This window comes from Thamnophis elegans, chromosome 3, assembly GCF_009769535.1.
Source record: "Thamnophis elegans isolate rThaEle1 chromosome 3, rThaEle1.pri, whole genome shotgun sequence".
Lineage (NCBI taxonomy): Eukaryota > Metazoa > Chordata > Lepidosauria > Squamata > Colubridae > Thamnophis > Thamnophis elegans.
In genome coordinates this window covers 141,909,197-141,928,569 of record NC_045543.1, presented here as the reverse complement: position 1 = coordinate 141,928,569, position 19,373 = coordinate 141,909,197, and the positions used below count along the sequence as shown (strand labels likewise).

General features: G+C 45.5%; 1 protein-coding gene across 5 annotated transcripts in view; it reads left to right on the top strand.

Annotated features, from left to right (window-relative positions):
* Nucleotides 1–8,858, top strand: part of C3H18orf25 (chromosome 3 C18orf25 homolog) — a 61,511-nt gene extending 52,653 nt beyond the window's left edge. For 2 of the 5 annotated variants that reach the window (XM_032213204.1, XM_032213203.1), the window contains exons 5-7: nt 1,993–2,119; nt 3,394–3,525; nt 8,047–8,858. In XM_032213204.1, coding sequence (XP_032069095.1) covers nt 1,993–2,119; nt 3,394–3,525; nt 8,047–8,233 — 446 coding nt within the window. In that variant the 3' untranslated portion in view covers nt 8,234–8,858. Of the gene's footprint in view, nt 1–1,992; nt 2,120–3,393; nt 3,526–7,042 lie in introns of all 5 variants that reach the window. The other 3 variants (XM_032213206.1, XM_032213205.1, XM_032213207.1) reach the window with 2 other exon arrangements.
* The last annotated feature ends 10,515 nt before the right edge of the window (nt 8,859–19,373 follow it).

Sequence of the window (19,373 nt, the reverse complement as noted above, 5' to 3'; positions counted from 1 at the left end):
AAACTCCCTTCCTTCCACCTGCGCAAAGAGACGGTGAGAATAACTCCCAATAAACAATCCTCCAGGACAGAATGATTCCCTCCCCAAATACCATGCCCTCCCTCCCCGTTTCAATGGCAGCCGAAAAGCAGCAGCAAAGCAGAGGCTGACAACTCCTTTGAGTATGAAGATATCATGTGAAGAACGGCTGCAGGATTTGGGCTTGCCTATTCTAAAGGAAAGAAGAATTAGGGGCGACGTGATAGCAGTGTTCCAGTATTTGAGGGGCTGCCACAAAGAGGAGGGGGACAAAATTATTCTCCAAAGCATCTGAAGGCCAGACAAGAAACAAGAGTTGGAAACAAATCAAAGACAGGAAGCAACCTGGAATTAAGGAGAAATTTCCTAACAGCGAGGACAATTAACCAATGGAAGAACTTGCCTTCAGAAGCTGTGGGTGCTCCATCACTGGATGCTTTTAAGAAGAGTCTAGACCAGGGGTGTCAAACTTGATTTCATTGAGGGCTACATCAGGTTTGTTTTTGACCTCGGAGGGGCAGGGTGTGTGTGGTGTGGCCCGAGGGTGTGGCTGGGCCGATGTCACTCATTGAGGTTCCGTTTTCGACTGACAGCCTCCTGCAACTTCCTGCCAGCGAAAACAAAGCTCCGGGAGGTCGTACAAGGCCCACTTGGGCTCCATTTTCGCTGGAAGAAGCGCCGTGGGCCGGTCCTTCGCTGTTTCCAGGGCAGATCCATGGGCCAGATTAAGCAACCTGGCTTTGAGTTTGATACTCCTGGTCTAGACAGTCACTTATCTGAAATGATATCAGTTCTGCTGCTTGAGCAGGGGGACTGGACTAGAAGACCTCCCAGGTCCCCTCCAGATTCCATTCCATTCATTGCAGAATTTGTTTTAAAACTAGCCCTGCGGTTTGCAGCTGTGCTGTATTGAGTAGGAAAGAGGGGAGGAATGGGAAGAAGAGGGGAAGGGTAAAGGGGAGGAAGGGGAAGGAGAGAAGGGAAAGGAGAGGAGGAAGGAAGGAAGGAAGGAGAGAAGAAAGAGAAGAAAGGGGGATAGGAAGGAGGGAGGGAAGGAAGGAGGGAAGGAAGAAGAGAAGGAGAGAAGAAAGGAGGGAAGGAAGGAGGGAAAGAAGGAGAGAAGGAGGGAAGGAAGGAGGGAATGTAGGAGAGAAGGAAAGGGGGAAGGAAGGGGAAAGGAAGGAGGGAAGGAAGGAGGGAATGTAGGAGAGAAGGAAGGGAAGGAAGGAGGGAGGGAAGGAAGGGAAGGAAGGAGAGTAGGAGAGAAGAAACGAGGGAAGGAAAGAGAATGTAGGAGAGAAGGAAGGGGGAAAGGAAGGGGGAAAGGAAGGAGAGAAGGAGGGAAGGAAGGAGGGAATGTAGGAGAGAAGGAAGGGAAGGAAGGAGAGAAAGAAGGAGGGAGGGAAGGAAGGAGAGTAGGAGAGAAGAAACGAGGGAAGGAAAGAGGGAATGTAGGAGAGAAGGGGGGAAGGAAGGGGGAAAGGAAGGAGAGAAGGAAGGAAGGAGGGAATGTAGGAGAGAAGGAAGGGGGGAAGGAGAGAAGGAAGGAGGGAAGGGGGAAGGAGGGAGGGAAGGAAGGAGAGAAGGAAGGAGGGAATGTAGGAGGGAAGGAAGGAGAGAAGGAAGGAGGGCAGGAGGGAAGGGGGAAGGAGGGAAGGAAGGAGAGTAGGAGAGAAGAAACAAGAGAAGGAAAGAGGGAGGGAGGGAAGAAGAAGTAGGACCGTTGTAAGATAAGATGGATCTATGGGATGGTAAGAAAGCAATCTTCAAGTATATTGTCAACTGTAGGGAAAAAATGGTTATAAATACATATTATTAATAACAATTATGAGATCATATAATTGTGAATGTATATATGAAATTGATAAAATTAAAAAAAAACATTTTTTTAAAAAAAAGAGTAGGATCTTTGATTTACCTGCTCCAGCCGCTGAGTCTTTAGTTGGCTGATGCCTGTTGGTTTCTTTCCCGTAGATCATCTGGATGCGCAGTTCCTGGCAAGCAACAAACTTCCCACCAGCCACGCCCAGGTCAATGAAGAAATTAACGTGGCCTCTTCTGATAGCGAAGTGGAGATTGTGGGAGTTCAAGAACATGCAAGGTGCTTTTTCCTATTTGCTTCTGGTTTTTAACTCTGGCTATCATTAGAAAGCTGGGATAAGTTTTTCAAAATGAAGAACGTTGGGCTTATGTTTTTGTTGCCTGTTTTTCCCAAAGTTGTTTTTTCAAAAGGCAGCTAGCTGGACTCCCTTTGTTTTTCCTCGAAGGCGTTTCGCTTCTCATCTAAGAAGCTTCCTCAGTTCTGAAGAGTCAGAATGGAGGAGCTTCTTGGGTGGGAAGCGAAAACGTCTTCAAGGAAAAACGAAGGAAATCCAGCTGCCTCTTGGAAAATTCAGAAATGAAGAAGCTGCTCCTCCAAGATGTTTCTTCATCCCTTGAAGAGTCAGAAGTGAAGCAGCTTCTTGGATGGGAAGCGAAACTTCTTCAAGGAAAAACACAGAAAGTCCACTTGGCTCTTGAAAAAGCACCTTTGGGAAAACCAGGACCTGGATGACTGAGAATCTCCATAGACAGGGCTGATGGCTTATTTCTTTTCAGATTAATTTCAGATGTATAAGCAGCACTTATCTATCTGTTTTTTAATGTATGGAATGCTGGGGATAAAAGCGCATGGCACTTATGATAAAGCAGCTTAAACCTTAAACCAGTTATGGCGAACTGCATGCATTTACACACTAGAAATTCGAAGATCAGCTGACCGATGGCCTTTTGGGCGGGGCGTTTTCAGACTGTTTTTCTAATATTTTGGGGCCAAAAACAGCCCTGAAAACGCCCCCCAAATGACCTGTTTTTTGGCTGTTATTCAGGTCATTTTCAGGCTGTTTTTGGGGGGAGTTTTTTAGGTTGTTTTCCGGCGTCTTGGTACCTGTGAAGACCCGCTGGGCGGCACACATGTGCGTGTCGGAAAGCAGAAGAGCAGCTGGCAGTGGCGCGCGCGCTCACAAAGTGAGTCCCGCCTGTCACCTCTGCCACGCTTGCAATAGGTTCACCCTCACAGCCTTAAACCCTCAAGTCAAGGTGGCGCAGTGGTTAGGGTGCAGTACTGCAGGCCACTTCAGCTGACTGCTAGTTGCTGTTCGGCGGTTCAAATCTCACCGGCTCAAGGTTGACTCAGCCTTCCATCCTTCCGAGGTGGGTAAAATGAGGACCCAGATTGTTGGGGGTGATATGCTGACTCTGTAAACCACTTAGAGAGGGCTGAAAGCCCTATGAAGCGGTATATAAGTCTAACTGCCATTGCCATTGCCAAGTCAACTCAGGGTCACCGTACCAGGAGAGAAGGGCAGGCAGTAAAGAGATCTTTTTTTGCAACAGGAACGAAGTCGCTCACACAGCAGGGGGACAGAGAATCCCAGACCTAGGGAGAAGTGAGAGGAAGGCAGAGAAAACCAATGAGCTGCCAAAAGGAAAGGCCAGCAGCAAGAGTGAAGAACTCTATGAGCACAGGTGCCAAAACAAGCTATTCCTCGTCCTCGTTTTTTTTAGTTAAAGCCAAACTTGCAGAATTGTGTTCGTTCTCCACATACTAGCACAGGGGTCTCCAAACTTGGCAACTTGAAGACTTGTTGACCTACAACTCTTAGAATTCCCTGGCTGGCTGGCTGGGGAATTTGGTTCCACCACAAAACCGCGGTCGACTAAAGCACGCTCGACGAAACCGCGTACCTGACGTCATCACAGTGTGATGAAAAAAGCACGCTGTGAGCGCTAAAGTTAAAATTAACCCCGAAACCTAACCCCCCGAAACCTAACCCTAAACCTAACCCTTAACCTAACCCTAAACCTAACCCTTAACCTAACCCTAAACCTAATCCTAACCCTTAACCTAACCCTAAACCTAACCCTTACCTTAACGTGAATCGGCTTGCTTTCAAAGCGCTTTTTAAAGCGCCCTTTTTTCTCCGCGGTCGCTGTTGTCGCGCTGATGACGTCAGCGACGCGCTTTAATTGGGCGCGCTTTAGTGGACCGCGGTTTTGTCGTGCCACAGGGGAATTCTGGGAGTTGAAGTCCACAAGTCTTAGAGCTGCCAAGTTTGGAGATGCCTGCCATAGCAGGTCTCAACCATTAAAGGTTAAGCTTGAGTTAGGTTAACTAATTAACTAAAGTTAGGCTTTTGGGGTTATGTTTTCTGTTGCCTGCAGAAGGCTTTTCCCAGAGATGCTTTTTTTCAAGAGGCAACTGGACCATCTGGTTTTTCTTGGAAGACGTTTTGCTTCTCATCCAAGAAGCTTCTTCAGCTCTGATTGGATGGTGGGGAATAGGAGGATTTATCCTCCTTGCAGACAGCTGGTCATTTGCCTTCTTTTAGAGAGTTGTTGAGGCCACCTGGAGGTTTATCGCTGTCCTCAGGGTCACCTGAGTAGTACAGATAGTTCCTGTTGCAGAAATAGCAGACTGCAGGAACCATTTGCACCACTCAGGTGACCCTGAGGACACAGACAAGCCTTCAAATTGCCTCCATGAATCTCTAAAAGGATGCAAATGACCAGCCGTCTGTAAGGAGGATCAATCCTTCCATTCCTCACTATCCAGAGCTGAAGAAGCTTCTTGGATGGAAAGAGAAATGTCTTCAAAGAAAAAAAAAAACAGAAAGTCCAGTTGCTTCTTGAAAAAACACCTTTGGGACAACCACGACCTGGAGGACTGAGAATCTCCCTAGACATTCAACCATTAAAGGTTAACACAAAAAGAGTGTTCTTTAAGTGTTCCCTTCCTGGAGAGGAGAGCTCTGAATCAAATGTCCAGCCTAGAAGTGCAGCCCTTCAGTTCTCCTGAAGGTCATTCCAGCCTTTTATAGGGTGCAGTGAGTTCTAGTTCAGCCTCCTGCCAATACTATTAATAATATTTTCATTTTAACTAAAAGGCTATTGGGGGAGGAAGAAACAGATGTTATTTTTTTTCAGCTGTTAAAAACAAGCCTCCAAAGCTAACAGAAAGGGATAAGGCAATCCTCAACTTACAACCACAATCAGAACCAAACCTTCTGTCACTAAGCGATATGGCTGTTTAGCGAGTCGCACTCGGTTGTATCACCTTTTCTCCTGCGGGTGTGAATCGATTGACAAGATTGGCAAAGGGCTGCGGTGGCGCAGTGGTTAGAGTGCAGTACTGCAGGCTACTTCTGCTGCCTGCCGGCTGCCAGCAATTTGGCAGATCGAATCTTACCAGGCTCAAGGTTGACTTAGCCTTCCATCCTCCCGAAGTCGGTAAAATGAGAACCCAGATTGTTGGGAGCAAGAGGCTGACTGTAAACCACTTAGAGAGGGCTGTGAAGTGGTATATAAGTATAAATGCTATTGTTAAATCAATCTGACTCCCCCCCCCTCCCCAATTGATTCTGTCAGAAGTCTCTCTTAAATAAGATCACAAATGATGATTACCTGATCTCGGGGCGGTGCATAAACCCTGCCAGTTGCCAAACACCTGTATTTTGATATCTCTGTCTCCCTCTCTCTCTGTCTCTCCCTCCCTCCCCCCCCTCTCTCACACACACAGACACAACTGTGATGATCAAAAATGCATTAGTCACTTTTTCCAGCTCTGTTGTAAAGAGAGTCACTGTTGCAGTGAGAAGGGCAGCATATACGTTTAATTCAGCCATCAGTTAAAAGGCTCATAAAAAGAATGGTTGTAAGGTGAGGATAATCCATGCTGCAGTGCCCTTCTAAAAGGTTTGCGTGTGGTCCAATTGGACTCAACTTCTTGTTATGGCCAAGTCTATCGTATTTTTCGGAATATAAGATGCACGGGAATATAAGACGCACCAAGATTTTGAAGAGGCAAATTAAAAAAAAAAGTTTTTGCACTCTGCAGACCTTCTAAAAACGGCCCATTTTTAATGAAAACAGATCTTTTTTTTTTAAGGACACGAATAACCCTTAGGAGGCTTATAGAGTGTTCCTGGGGAGTGGGGGGGGGGGCAAAACCAGCAAAAACCGGCCCGTTTTTTGTTTTAAAAAGGGTAAGTATAGCCTTTAGGAGGCTTAAAGAGTGCTCGGGGGGGGGGGGGGGGGAAAATTGAGCAAAAAACGGCCCATTTTTTGCTCATTTCTGCCCTCCAGAACCCAGGAGCTTTCTGAAAGCCGCCTAAAGGCAATGCACGGCCATTTTGGTGAAGGGGGCGGGGTTTCAGGAAGCAAAAAATGCTGTATTCAGTGTATAAGATGTACCCAGATATTCAGCCTCTTTTTTGAGGGAAAAAGGTGCGTCTTATACTCCCAAAAATATGGTATTTCTAATTTCATGAACTTGAGGAAGTATTGCCTGAAACAAAAAAATTATGCATTGATCTTATCTACCCTATCCCGTTAATGGCACGCTTAAGATTCTAAAGATGTTTGATAGAATTATGTCTTCCGTATTATCAACACTTTGGGCAAATTGCCAAGCATCCTTTCTGTAAATAGTGATCCCCTATATCTTTCAATTCCTGAGATTTTGGGTGAAAATCCATTAGCTTGTGGACTAGCCACTGTTCTCTCTTCCTAAATCCCACCTCTTCCCAGTAATGAACAGATTATTCACATTAGCTTTGATGTTGTATCAGTTCACACAAAAATAGGAATAAAAATCAATAGGATTCTATAAATTTGGAGGATCGTGCAATCAGTTGCTCTGGGTTGACTATTGGCTGGAGGTGGGAAACAATGGCCCTTTTACAAGTGATGGACTTCAACTCCCAGAATTCCTGAGCCAGCTAAGGATTCTGGAAGTTGAAGTCCACAGCTGGTAAAGGAGCCATAGTTGCCCACCACTGGTATTGGCTCTTACCATTTTCATATTTGCCTCCCATATGGTTTGACCCAGAGGTGGGTTCCTATGTATTCGGTCCGGTTCAGCCGAATACGTAGTAACTCCGGCGGACATGTGACCACACCGCTTCTATGATCATTGGCGCCATCTTGATTTTCTTCATTTAAAAATGTAATTTTATTTGTTTTTTAATGTTGTGTGCATGCGCAGATCATTTTAAATGAAAATGCTGGCTGGGGAATTCTGGGAGTTGAAGTCCGGACATCTTCAAGTTGCCAAGGTTGAGAAACACTGGCGTAGAGCGTGCGTCTGGCATATGCCAAAGCGAAGTGCACATGTGCGCATATTTTTTTTTTACTACTGAACCGGTAGTAGTGGAGGCCGGAACCCACCCCGGTTTCACCTTGCCTTCCCCCCCTGCTGCCTCCCCTTCATGTCTGCCAGCAGCAAGAGTTTCAGAAATGACAAATGTCACCCCAGAACATACTGGAGGTGGGTATTCGGTTTAACCAAGACGAGCCGTTGATTTTTCTCAACTTAGCCAATTTAAACCATTCTCTACCCACTTCCTGCTCGTATTCCACATACTCCTCGACATATGGCCACAATTGAGCCCACTTCCTGCTCGTATTCCACATAGTCCTCGACGTACGGCCACAATTGAGCCCTAGAATTTATGCTGTGGAGTGAGACATTTGTTACACAGGTTTTGCCCCTTTCTTGCCACTGTTGTTAAGTGAATCACTGCGGTTGCTAAGTCAGTAAACCAGTAGTGAAGTGAACCTGATTTCCCCATTGACTTTGCGAAGGTTGCAAAAGAGGATCACATGACCATAGGGCACAGCAGCGGTCATAAGTACGAACCGGTTGGCCAAGCACCTGAATTTTGATCACGTGCTCACGGGGATGCTACAAAGATGGTCACTGTGAAAGACGGTCATAAGTTGCTTCTATTCAGGACCTGAACTAAATGAACTGTTGTAAGTCACAGATTTATTTAATAGATTTCAAAACCACCAAATAAAATAGATTTTGTTTAGTATTTATTTAGTACATTTAGTAGGTTTTAAAACCACCCGTCTCTCTCTCTCCCCCTCTCTCTCTCCCAGCGGGACTCAGGGCAGCATGCCTGTGATTGAGGCATATCCCGCGTGCATACAAGGAAAACCACCAGTGCATATTCAAGAACATGTCTCCTTTTGCTTTGATCCCAGATACGTCCATCCTCGTGGAGGCGTGATCCAGACAGTGTCTTCCCGGAAACACGGCTCAGGTCTGCAGTGCCCCCGGCAATCAGAAACATGGACAGGTGTGGCCCCTCCTCCGCAGAATTGGTCTTCGCCCCCCGAAGTGGTAGATCTGACACTGGACGAGGACAGCCGACGGAAATACTTACTGTAACGCAGTAAATTTTTCACTGTGTTTTTTCTTTTTCTTTCTTTTTTAGTTATTTAGTTCTTTCCCCACACTTTTTTTTTTGTGGCACAGAAGTTTCTGGATATCGGCTTGGTGTCCAAAGCCTCTGCTCCGAGCGGTTTTTTTTTTTTTTTTTTTTTTGGAAGTCTTTAGACTCCCTTGGGAAAGTTCCCTCCTCTGCCTCTGCATTTCCCCCCCCCCCTTCCTACCTTTAGAACTGCAAGGTCACCAGACGTTTCTTTGAACGAAGAACACTTTGCTTAAAACAAAGGGAGCTTCCCGTCAGCACTGAACTTCAGAGACAAACTTCCACATGGTTTTTGTTGTTCTTGTTTTGGTTTTTTAATTCTGTGTCTTTCAGTCGGAGTGCTGGTGGAGGGGAGCACCACGATCTCTTCTCGGTCCCACCCTGTAGAGAGAGAGAGAGAGAGAGAGAGCTTAATGCCGGCTGCTTTAAATCCTCGTCTCTGGCAGTGTGAGCATTAAAAGGACACTGCTAGCCCAACAGGCTCCCGGTTCTGAGTATCCTCATTATAGCGTAAATTGGGGTGGGGAAAGCTTAACGAGCAGCGAGTCAGGACCAGGGGCCTCCAGATGGCCAATGGATTCCGTCGTATAGAAGGACCAAGGCTTGGTCCCAAAAAAGACCAACAGGCTCCCAATTTTGTTTCAAATTCAGGAGTGAATTTTCAGCTGCACTCAGATTTGAGTTTTAGAGTAGTAGTGCATTTTCTTATTAATTCCCCCACCCCTCCTTAAACTACTGTATCCCTATTGGTCATTTGGCTTGGCTTGCTACAGTCTCTCTCTCTTTTTTTTTAAGAACGAGCGCAAGGAAGAAGGCAGTTTCTCTTTTCTGACCTCAGCTGTATTTGACAGAGGGGGCTCAAATAGTCAGGGTTGTAGCGGTAATCCCATATCTGTGGGGTTATAGACAGTGGTGGGTTGCTGCCGGTTTAACAACCGGTTTGGGGAGTGCGCGATTTGCACACACGCAGCACTAAAAATGGAGCATTTAGAACAGAGGTCCCCAAACTTGGCAACTTTTAAGACTCGCGGCCAAGTTTGGGGGGCCCTGATTTAGAAGCTCAGCTGTTTACCTTCCGAGTCAGCAACGGTAATTAGAACAGCGAGGGTGAGGGGGAAGTCAGCTGTGCCGCATAATTGAGATGAGCTAGAATGCAGGAAATAAAGGACAGGATAGGGCAGGGGCGGGGCCAGCTGATCGTCGGAGGTAACCGGTTCACACGAACCGGTCCGAACAGGCTGAATACCACCTCTAGCTAGAGATACATGATTGTAGCGGGTGAGAACTAGAGGCTACAAACAAAAGCTGTTAAAAAGTCAACCCGCTCCCAAGTTTTGCTCTTCGCTGAGAAACCTTAGTGGGATTTGGGGGGGATGCTGAGCATGGACACCCCTTTCCGAAATCTTTCTCTTCCATGACCGGAAGAAGCTCAGCTCTGTTCCTTCTCAGGATCGCTCTCTGTAAGATGGAACCGAGGAGGAATAAAATAGGGCAGACGCCGATCTCTGCATGGCGAACACATCGGAATAAAATCCAGGCACGCGTTGGTATGGCATCCATGCAAGGACAGGCCACACTGCTTTGCCTGTGTTAATTGGAATGTTTTGAAAAGCATTGCTGTTACCCAAACAGAGAACCAGAGGAAGGTCGTGTGTGTGTGTGTGTGTGTGTGTGTGTGTGTGTGTGTGTGTGTCTTCATTTCAAGCTTATTTCTATCCGTTTGCTTTTAAAACGTTTAACATGAAAGCCGGCGCTTTACTTTTACACCAGTCTATTCAACTCTCGGATCTCCTTCTGAGTTTTTTCTTTAAACTGACCTGGGTTTCACCACCCAATTAAGAACGATGCTGCTTGCATGTAGAACGCCTCCTGGGCCGTAAGCTGTGTTGTCTTCTGCAGAGGTTAACTTTCGCTGCCTGTTGAGATCATCCTTATTCCCTCGGGGGGGAGGGATAATGGAGGCCCCCTATTCCGTGAGTAACAGTGGTGGGTTGCAGGCGGTACTCCCCGGTATAGGCGTACCGGAGTCTGCCCGGAGCACTGGATACCGTTCCGGTATGGTGCTCTGGAGGGCCCACCCGCCCGCCCGAGCTCCTTACCTGTCCTTTAAGCCTTTGGCGCTTCTGCGCATGCGCATGGCACATATGGCGCCTGCGCGATGCTCCGCCAAGCAGCTGGAGTGTCGCAGAGGCTTGCGGAAACGTCACTGGCAAGTACAATGCATGTTCGTGCGCGCATTGCGCGCGTCCATGTGGGTGACGGGGCCGTTCCAACCGTACTAGTTGGAACGGAATTTAGAACCCACCACTTGTGCAGAAGGACTAATGTCATTGGGCAAGCTGGCCTCAAACACTCCCAAAGTGTCAGAAAACAGTAGCACAGGGGTTATCACAGCCCCTAAAAATCCTTGGATGTCCTGGTTACTGTTCATGCATGACGATTCGTGGCATGATCTCACTTTACATGAAATGTCCTCAATAACTGGCCGCCTCTGGGGGAGCAAATGGTTGGTGGACCCTTTGCATATACTGAGAATAGTACCATGTTTCCCCGAAAATAAGACAGGATCTTATTTTCTTTTGGCCCCCGAAATAAGCACTTGGTCTTATTTTTGGGGAGGTCTTATTATTTTTGAGGTGCAGGAGGTGGCAAGTGTGGTCACCTCATGGTTGCTGCTGTGTTGCAATGTTTTCAGGGGGGGCTTATTTTTGGGAGAGGGCTTATTTTAGCACATGTGCTCAAAAGCCCAATTGGGCTTATTATGTGGGAGGTCTTATTTTTGGGGAAACAGGGTAGTTTAAAGGAAGCTTTCTCTCTTCCTGCACCCACTCCTGTAGAAAAGCCAGGCTCACAAATCAGGAAGATTTCCCCTTCAAATTGGGTAAAATAAAATGTTAAGAGAAACAACCCCACATTTGCGCAGAATTTTTTTTTAAAAAAAAATCCTGGAACATTTTGTCCTTTGCTGTGTTCAGAAGCATGAGCTAAAACATGCCAATCCCCCAGGTAGATCCAGTCCTCTGAATGTCACGAGCCCGTTCTGTTAGGGAAAAAAAAAGCCTGTTGCTCCTGTTAGATGCAGTGCAGCCAAACAGGTGGGCAAAAGCAGTTGGATGTAGAAATTCAGAGGGATTCTTCCTTCCTTAAAAGGACGAATGAACCAACAACCCAGAGGTGAAATGCTACTGGTTCAGACGAATCAGTAGTCAGCTATGCGACAATCAGCTATGCCGTGTGATTTATGTTCACTAGAAACCATGCAGCACAGCTGATCATTGGAACTTTTTCTGTGGCACAGCTGATTGTCACACAGCTGATCGTTGGAACTTACATTTTTTAATGTTCACTAGAAACCGCGCAGCACAGCTGATCATTGGAACTTTTTCTGTGGCACAGCTGATTGTCACACAGTTGATCGTTGGAACTTAAATTTTTTTTAATGTTCACTAGAAACCGTGCAGCACAGCTGATCATTGGAACTTTTTAAAAAACTTTTTTTTAGCATTTTTTAAAATACCGATTCTTCCGAACTGGTAGTAAAGAAAAAGTTTTAAAAAGTTCTGACAATCACGTGGCACAGCTGATTGTCACACAGCTGATTGTTGGAACTTAAAAAAAAAATTAAAGCATTTTTTTTTACCACCGATTCACCCGAACCAGTAGTAAAAAAAAAATGCTTTAAAAAGTTTTTTTAAAGTTCCGAGAATTGCATGGCACAGCTGATCGTCGGAACTTATTTTTTTAACTTTCTAAAGCATTTTTTACTACCAGTTCTCCTGAAACGGTAGTAAAAAAAAATTCCAAAAAAAGTTCTGACGATTGACAGCTGATCGTGGGAAGTTTTTTAAAAACTTTTTAAAGCATTTTTTTTTACTACCAATTCGCCCGAGCTGGTAGTAAGAAAATGCTTTTAAAAAGTTTTTTTTAAAAAAAAAAGTTCTGACGATCAGCTGTGTTGCGCAATTTATATTCGCTGGAAAGCAGGAAATCCTGCTTTCTAGCGAATCTAAACTGCACGGCACCGCTGTTCCCCTCGTCTCGTTGTTCTACTTACCGTTGCAGACTCAGAAAAGGCTTCTTAGCACCTGTGGTGCGCCTGCGCATTAAGCGCACCTTTGGCGCACCTGCGCATGAAGTGCGCCTGCACGCGCAAAGCAAACCGGTAGCAGACTTCAGAGCCTTTCACCCCTGCAACAGGCCCTTTGCAGAATTGTGAGATTTAGCAGCCCGGGGTGGCTTGGGAAACTCTTAACCAGGCAAGAAGCTGGTTGCTTGGGGGGCATCTTTGAATGGCCGGCTTTGGATCTTGAGTTGGCACCTTCGTGCCTCAACCACCCTGATGTAGCGAGGCCGTTATATCAGATGGTGAGCGGAATCGGTGCTCGTCTAACCATACCCAAGCACACAAACGCCCACTCAGAAAGCCAAGCACCTCCCCTCCTGACACTAGAAGCCCACTCCCGTAAAGTTGATATCAGGATGTGAAATAAATCCTAAACCAGGGGCCTCCAAGCTTGGCCGCTTTAAGACACGTGGACTTCAGCTGGCTGAGGAATTCTGGGAGTTAAAGTCTGGACTTCAGCTGGCTGAGGAATTCTGGGAGTTAAAGTCTGGACTTCAGCTGGCTGAGGAATTCTGGGAATTGAAGTCCACACGTCTTAAAGCAACTTAGGTTGGAGAATCCCTGCCCTAAACGATTTGGAACGAATTGCAACCCTGCCTCCTTTGTCGTTTCATTGTGAAACCTCAGCCTTATTTCCTCCAGGGCAGGAGGGTGTTTACGCCCCCTCCCCAGTCAAAAAAGAGACCGGCCTCTAGGGATGACAGCACGCAGCTGTCCAGATGTTCCCCAAATGCATAACCCCCTCCCAATAGCACAACCCCCGAAAAACTCATCGTTGCTCATCCCCATCCTTCATCTTGTGGTCCTTAATGCAACCGGCGGTGTGTCCAGATCAGGTTCTTCCAAGCCGAAGAACCATCAATCCCATAATTTCCATCAGACAGAGGTGATTGGTTGCTCCCTAGCTTGGGTGCTCCCCCATAAGTGTGTCAGGCGTGCATAAAGTAGCAATGAGTGTAACACAGCCATATGGATTCTTCTCCGTAGCCACCTCCTAGAGAATTGCAATTGTGCCCCCCTGCACACTTTCAATTTCCCACTCAAACGGTGAGAACCGTGAAGCTAGACTAGGCGAAGCAGATTCGATGGGAGTGTCTGAAGACTAGGCGCAGGTGAAATCTGGCATAGAGCAGCTTTGTGCTACTTCCACCCCACCCCACCCCCCCAAATCCAGAAAAAGCGGGGGATTTTATTCGGTTTTCTTTTCTTTTTCTTTTTTTTCTAGTAAGGAAAGCTATAGCTCTAACTGATCTACTGATTGAATAAATCCAGTATTTAGTCTCTTCATGTTGTTGGCCAGTATCAGAAGCATCTGGGGGCATACTGGTGAATTACCCTTTTAAAATGAAGAGGGGGTGGAGAGAAAAAAGAAGAAAGCTATTTTTTAGTTTGTATTTGCTGTGACTTCCATGTATATATAAAAAATTGACTGCATTCTAACCAAACCTCTTCCAATTGTGCACTGTGTTTGTTCTAAAGGAATCATGAGGGTTTTTTGTTTTTTTTTTAGCTTGGTAACCAGTTTATTTTCCTCTTTTGTTTTTGTTTTTTTTTTAATTAAAAACACTACATTTTTCCTCTCTCTCGAAGGACTTTCAAAAGTAATTTTTTTTTAAAAAAAAGGACGAGGAAGAAAGAAAAATCTATAATCACTGGATAGCTTAAAGAATTTGGAGTTAGATTTTTAAAATAATTTTTTTTTGCTATTTTTGTTGTATTTTTATTTTTGAGACAACCCTGTCTCGATTTAGCTTTTGCTCTATTGAAAAGTGAGATTGTAGCCATTGTATGGTTAAGAAATCAATGCACTTGATAATTTTGGGGGCACAGGCTTGCCAAGCGTGCCCGCTTTGACGGTCATACTGAACCTTCAGTAAAGTTGGCATTTTCGGCTGCAAAACACCCCACTCCTCCACCCCGATTTAGCTATAAGAATTTGGCACGTTGCAGCACCAGGCGGCCGGGCTTCTAATTTTCTTGACAGGTCTGGTTTTAACAGCTCTGTTCACATCTTTCACAAGGAAGGGGTTTCCCCCCCCCCCTTTGGGTGGGAGCGGGGAGGGAAAGTTAGAATTTGTTTGTGTAACTGCTGAGTTTAAAAAGTCAAAAACACACATAAAAAGGTTTCTTTTTAACACACATTCTTCTCTCCATGTAATATTTAATGGTCTGGAGGAAAAAAGAATAGAGTGATGATACTGAATGAATGAATATATATATATATATATATATATATATATATATATATATATATATATATATATATATATATATATATAATTGTCAATATATGCGTATACATAGTATATGCATATATGTGTGCATATATATGTATGTATATATGTGCAAGATGAGACTTTCTGGGCTTTTCATTTTTGTTTTTGTTTTTGGAAACGAGTCTGTAGCATAAAGTTTAAACTATTTTAAAGGAAAATAATAAAATAGAGTGAATTATTTAAACAATACCTTTCTTTGTAGCCTGTGAGGGTTTTTGTGACCACGTTTTCTTTGGGGGGAAAATATCTTCCTGCGATGGTTTTCGTAAAGCAAGGGGTGGGGAAACGATGGCCCTCTCGTGACTTGTGGACTTCAACTCCCAGAATTCCTGAGCCAGCTCTCAGAATTCTGGGAGTTGAAGTCCACACGTCATAAAAGGGCCATCGTTTCCCCACCTCTGCCATAAATGTTGCTGGTCACAGCCATTTCCCTTCTATTTCCAAACCGTCGCCAACACATTTCTGCTTTGGTGAAGATCCCAGATCTACCGGCTTCCCTCGCCCATCAAATGAAACTGGAATTCCATCGATTAAACTTACAGGTCAGATTTGCCTTGGGACCTCCATTGGAATCCATCCCCTTTGCAAACTTGTAGTTCCTCCATAACATTTCTCCAGCTCTCTTCCAAACAAGGAACTGTACCACTAAGAGGTAGCTGTGGGGTCGTTGGTCCTCTCTGAGCTTGGTTGTTTTCTTGCACATGTTTCCTTACCCCAACTAAGTAACATTCATGCACTGATGACGTTACCTAGTTGGGTAATGAAACATCTGCAAGAAAACAACCAGGCTGATGTTACCTAGTTCAACCTTGAGCTATAGATCATCTCTTAAATTGCTAATAGGTATCTTCCAAGTATACAGATAACCCTGTTGTGGCCCGCCAGTGAGGAGGTTGGGGAGGAAGATGGGCCAGTCCTGGAGTCCGGGGAAGGCTCTGATGAGGGCTCTGTGTCGGAGGCAGAGAGCCGTATGCCAGTTCTCAGCTGCCTTCAGTGTCAAACATTAGTGAGGCAGATGAACAGCTGGAGCCTGTTCCCAGTGTGCGCATGCACAGAGTTGCCAGACGAAGGAAACAGCTAAAGAACAGGGGTCAACTTGGGAGTGAGGCCACAGGTGGACGATGAATGGCCCCTCCCAGAGGAAATAAAAGAGGAGCGAAAGGGGAGTGGAGTTTGCAGGAGACAATTGCTTTGCTTAATTGATTCGTGACTCTCCGAGACTCCTTGCCAAGTTCTGCAGAGATCGGCCTGGCAGCTCTCCAAGCCAGATAAGGTCTGTGACTGTAAATCCTCCCTCAAAAGACTTTGCTGGATGTGAATGAGCAGAATTCACAGTCAATTAATAAAAGGGGTTTTTGTTGGGACCAGGAGTTTGCTTCAGGCTCTTGGAAAGCCTTGGTCCAGAACAGACCCCATCAGTGTAAAACGAAATTGGTTTTTGATCAATCTCTTGTTGTTAATTTGCGCTTCAATCACAACCAGCGTGTTTCCTGAGCTCGTCTTTCCTTAATGGACAGAACGCAGCCTATTACCTACCTATTGTTGTGACCAAAGGAAGGAGTTCAAAACATTTCTCGTACATCATCTCAGCTGCATTACAGTCAAGTCGCCTAGATCAATACTCTGCCCGTATTAACGAGGGAATCACAGGAAAAGCAGCTTCTTTCAATCATCTACAGAAGCCTCCCGGCAGAATGGACTGGACTCATAATTTAATCCTTGCCCACTGGGCTCTCTTGCTAATGGCTACGTGGCAAAAAGGCCTTTCTAAAAATCGCCTTTTGAAATCCCGGCCCTGGCCTGGAATGGAATCAAAAGTTTTTTCGATCCCAAACGAGGCCCGTTGAATCCCATATCAATCACACGCATTCTTGAAGTGAGAACGATAAAAGCGCGTAAAACCTAATGCGTTTCAAATGTCACAGAACATTGGGCGCTATCTAACAAAATGAAATTCAATGGTGAAAAAAAGTAAAAGTTCTACATTTAGGCAAGAAAAACAAAATGCACAGGTACAGTATAGGTGGTCCCTTGCTCAATAGTAGTAACCATGAGGGATTATGGAATCCTACTGGACAATCACTTAAATGTGAGCCAGCCGTGTGTGCAGCAGCTGCCAAAAAAGCCAACACAGTTCTAGGCTGCATAAGCAGAGGGAGAGAATCAAGATCACGTGAAGTGTTAATACTACTTTATAAGGCCTTGGTAAGGCCACACTTGGAATACGGCATCCAGTTTTGGTCTCCACGATGTAGAAAAGATGTGGAGACTCTAGAAAGAGTGCAGAGAAGAGCAACAAAGAGGATTAGGGGACTGGAGACTAAAACGTATGAAGAACGGTTGCAGGAACTGGGTATGTCTAGTTTAATGAAAAGAAGGACCAGGGGAGACATGATAGCAGTGTTCCAATAACTCAGAGGTTGCCACAAAGAAGAGGAAGTCAAGCTATTCTCCAAAGCATCTGAGGGCAGGACAAGAAGCAATAGATGGAAACTAATTAAGGAGAGAAGCAACTTAGAACTAAGGAGAAATTTCCTGACAGTGAGAACAATTCATCAGTGGAACAACTTACCTCCAGAAGTTGTGAATGTTTCAACACTGGAAGTTTTTAAGATGTTGGATATCCATTTGTCTGAAATGGTGTAGGGTTTCCTGCCTAAGCAGGGGGTTGGACTAGAAGACCTCCAAGGTTCCTTCCAACTATGTTGTTCTGTTCTGTTCTGTACCTTTGCACAAAGTGGGGTGGGGTTTTGTTGTTGTTGTTGTTGTTGTTTTGCCATTCTTAGATTTTAGGATTGTGGTAAGTATGTAGGTGAAAATTAGCAACCAGTTGCTGGAAAGGGGAAAATGAGAACGGGAAAGGAATGAAAAATCTAAAAATTCATGATACTGTCTCCTCACAAAATCATAACCAAACGACATTGCTCCCCTCCGTCACACCTCAAATAGCATGATTGCAACAAAGAGCAGCGAAAGGGATATGGTAGAATTGGTGTAACTCCTTGGCATTAAAAGTCTACAATGTTTGAGGCTTAGAAGAAGATTAATAACAGAATGGAGAAGGTGAATTTAAAATAAAATCCTTTTTGGGATACTGAAAATGTGTAGTTGCTCCCTTGAAGCCGAAGAGGGGAGAATGGGTTGCCACCTGTCTAAGCAGGGGGTTGGACTAGAAGACCTTTAAGGTTCCTTCCAAGTCTTAGTCTATATTCTACCATCGTGTAACCATGGGGATGGGGAGACGGTCATAACCAAGGGACCAGTCAAAATCACAGTTCGTTTAGCACTGTTAAAATTTTGTATAATCCTCCCTGACGCAGTATCTCTTTCATCCTCCCGCATACCCCATTGAACTCCCCCCCCTGAACCCTTCACCTCCCCACACCAAACCTGACAGCATCCACCAACTTGTCTACTTATTTATTATTTATTTATTATTTATTTATTAGACTTATATACCACTTCATAGGGCTTTCAGCCATCTCTAAGCGGTTTACATTTTTTTTTTTAGAAAATTGAGTCAGCAACTTGCCCCCACAGTCTGGGTCCTCATTTCACCCACCTTGGAAGGATGGAAGGCTGAGTCGACGTTGAGCCGGTGAGATTTGAACCGCTGAACTGCAGATCACAGTCAGCTAAAGTGGCCCGCAGTACTGCACCCTAACCACTGCGCCACCTCGGCTCCTACTCACCTGGGACTTGTGACATCCTGCTAGATTCCCCTCGGACTTTAATTAGAGTACACATGCCCATCGTATTCCCCCCACCCCCACCCAATGTGCAGGGTTTTTGCATGCATTAAAATATACTTTGAGAACTTTTGCCTAATATATACAATTTGGCTGCAAGTGACTTCACAGTATTTGCACTAAATAGGTATGCCATTTATGTATGGTATATGGCACAGACAGAGAGCAAGACATGGAGAGAGTTACCTTATTTTTTGGACTATAAGATGCACCGGTGTATAAGACGCGCCAAGATTTTGAAGAGGCAAGTAAGGAAAAAAAAGGGGGGTTGTCCTCCCCAGCCCCCAGGAGCATTCTGCAGGCTTCAGCAGGGCTGGGGGAAAGCAAAAATGCCCCTGTTTTAGTGGGAAATGGGCAAAAAAAGGGGCATTTTTTGCAAAAATGGAGGCATCTTTGCCTTCCCCCAATCCTGCTGAAGCCTGCAGAGTGCTCCTGGGGGGTGGAGACAAAAACGCCTCCGCTTTTGCAAAAATGGGATGCAGGGACAGGGCTTTAGGAGGTCAAAAACGGCTGTGCTTGGTGTATAAAATGCACCAACATTTCCACGTTCTTTTAGGGGGGGGGAAGGTGCGTCTTACACTCCGAAAAATACAATAAGCGAATCACGGGGTCATTAAGCAAATTAATTAAGCGGATGATAATAAGGTGGCAGGAATAGCCAACACCCTGGATCCATGATGGTGAAGCTATGGCACGAGTGGCACCCAGAGCCCTCTATGTGGGCACGCGCACTGTTCGCCCTCTGCTCTTCCGGGTTCCGTCGTGTGCATACGCACCGGCCACCTCCTCTCTTCCGGGATCAGGTGCTCAAGAGCACACATACAGTATGTGTGCTCCCGTTTCAGCACTCGGTGCCGAAAAGGTTAACCATCACTGCCCTAGATGATAGGCTCAAGATCCAGATGGGATGCAGGGAAGTCTATCAAGAAGAAGACTTCAACACTGGGCC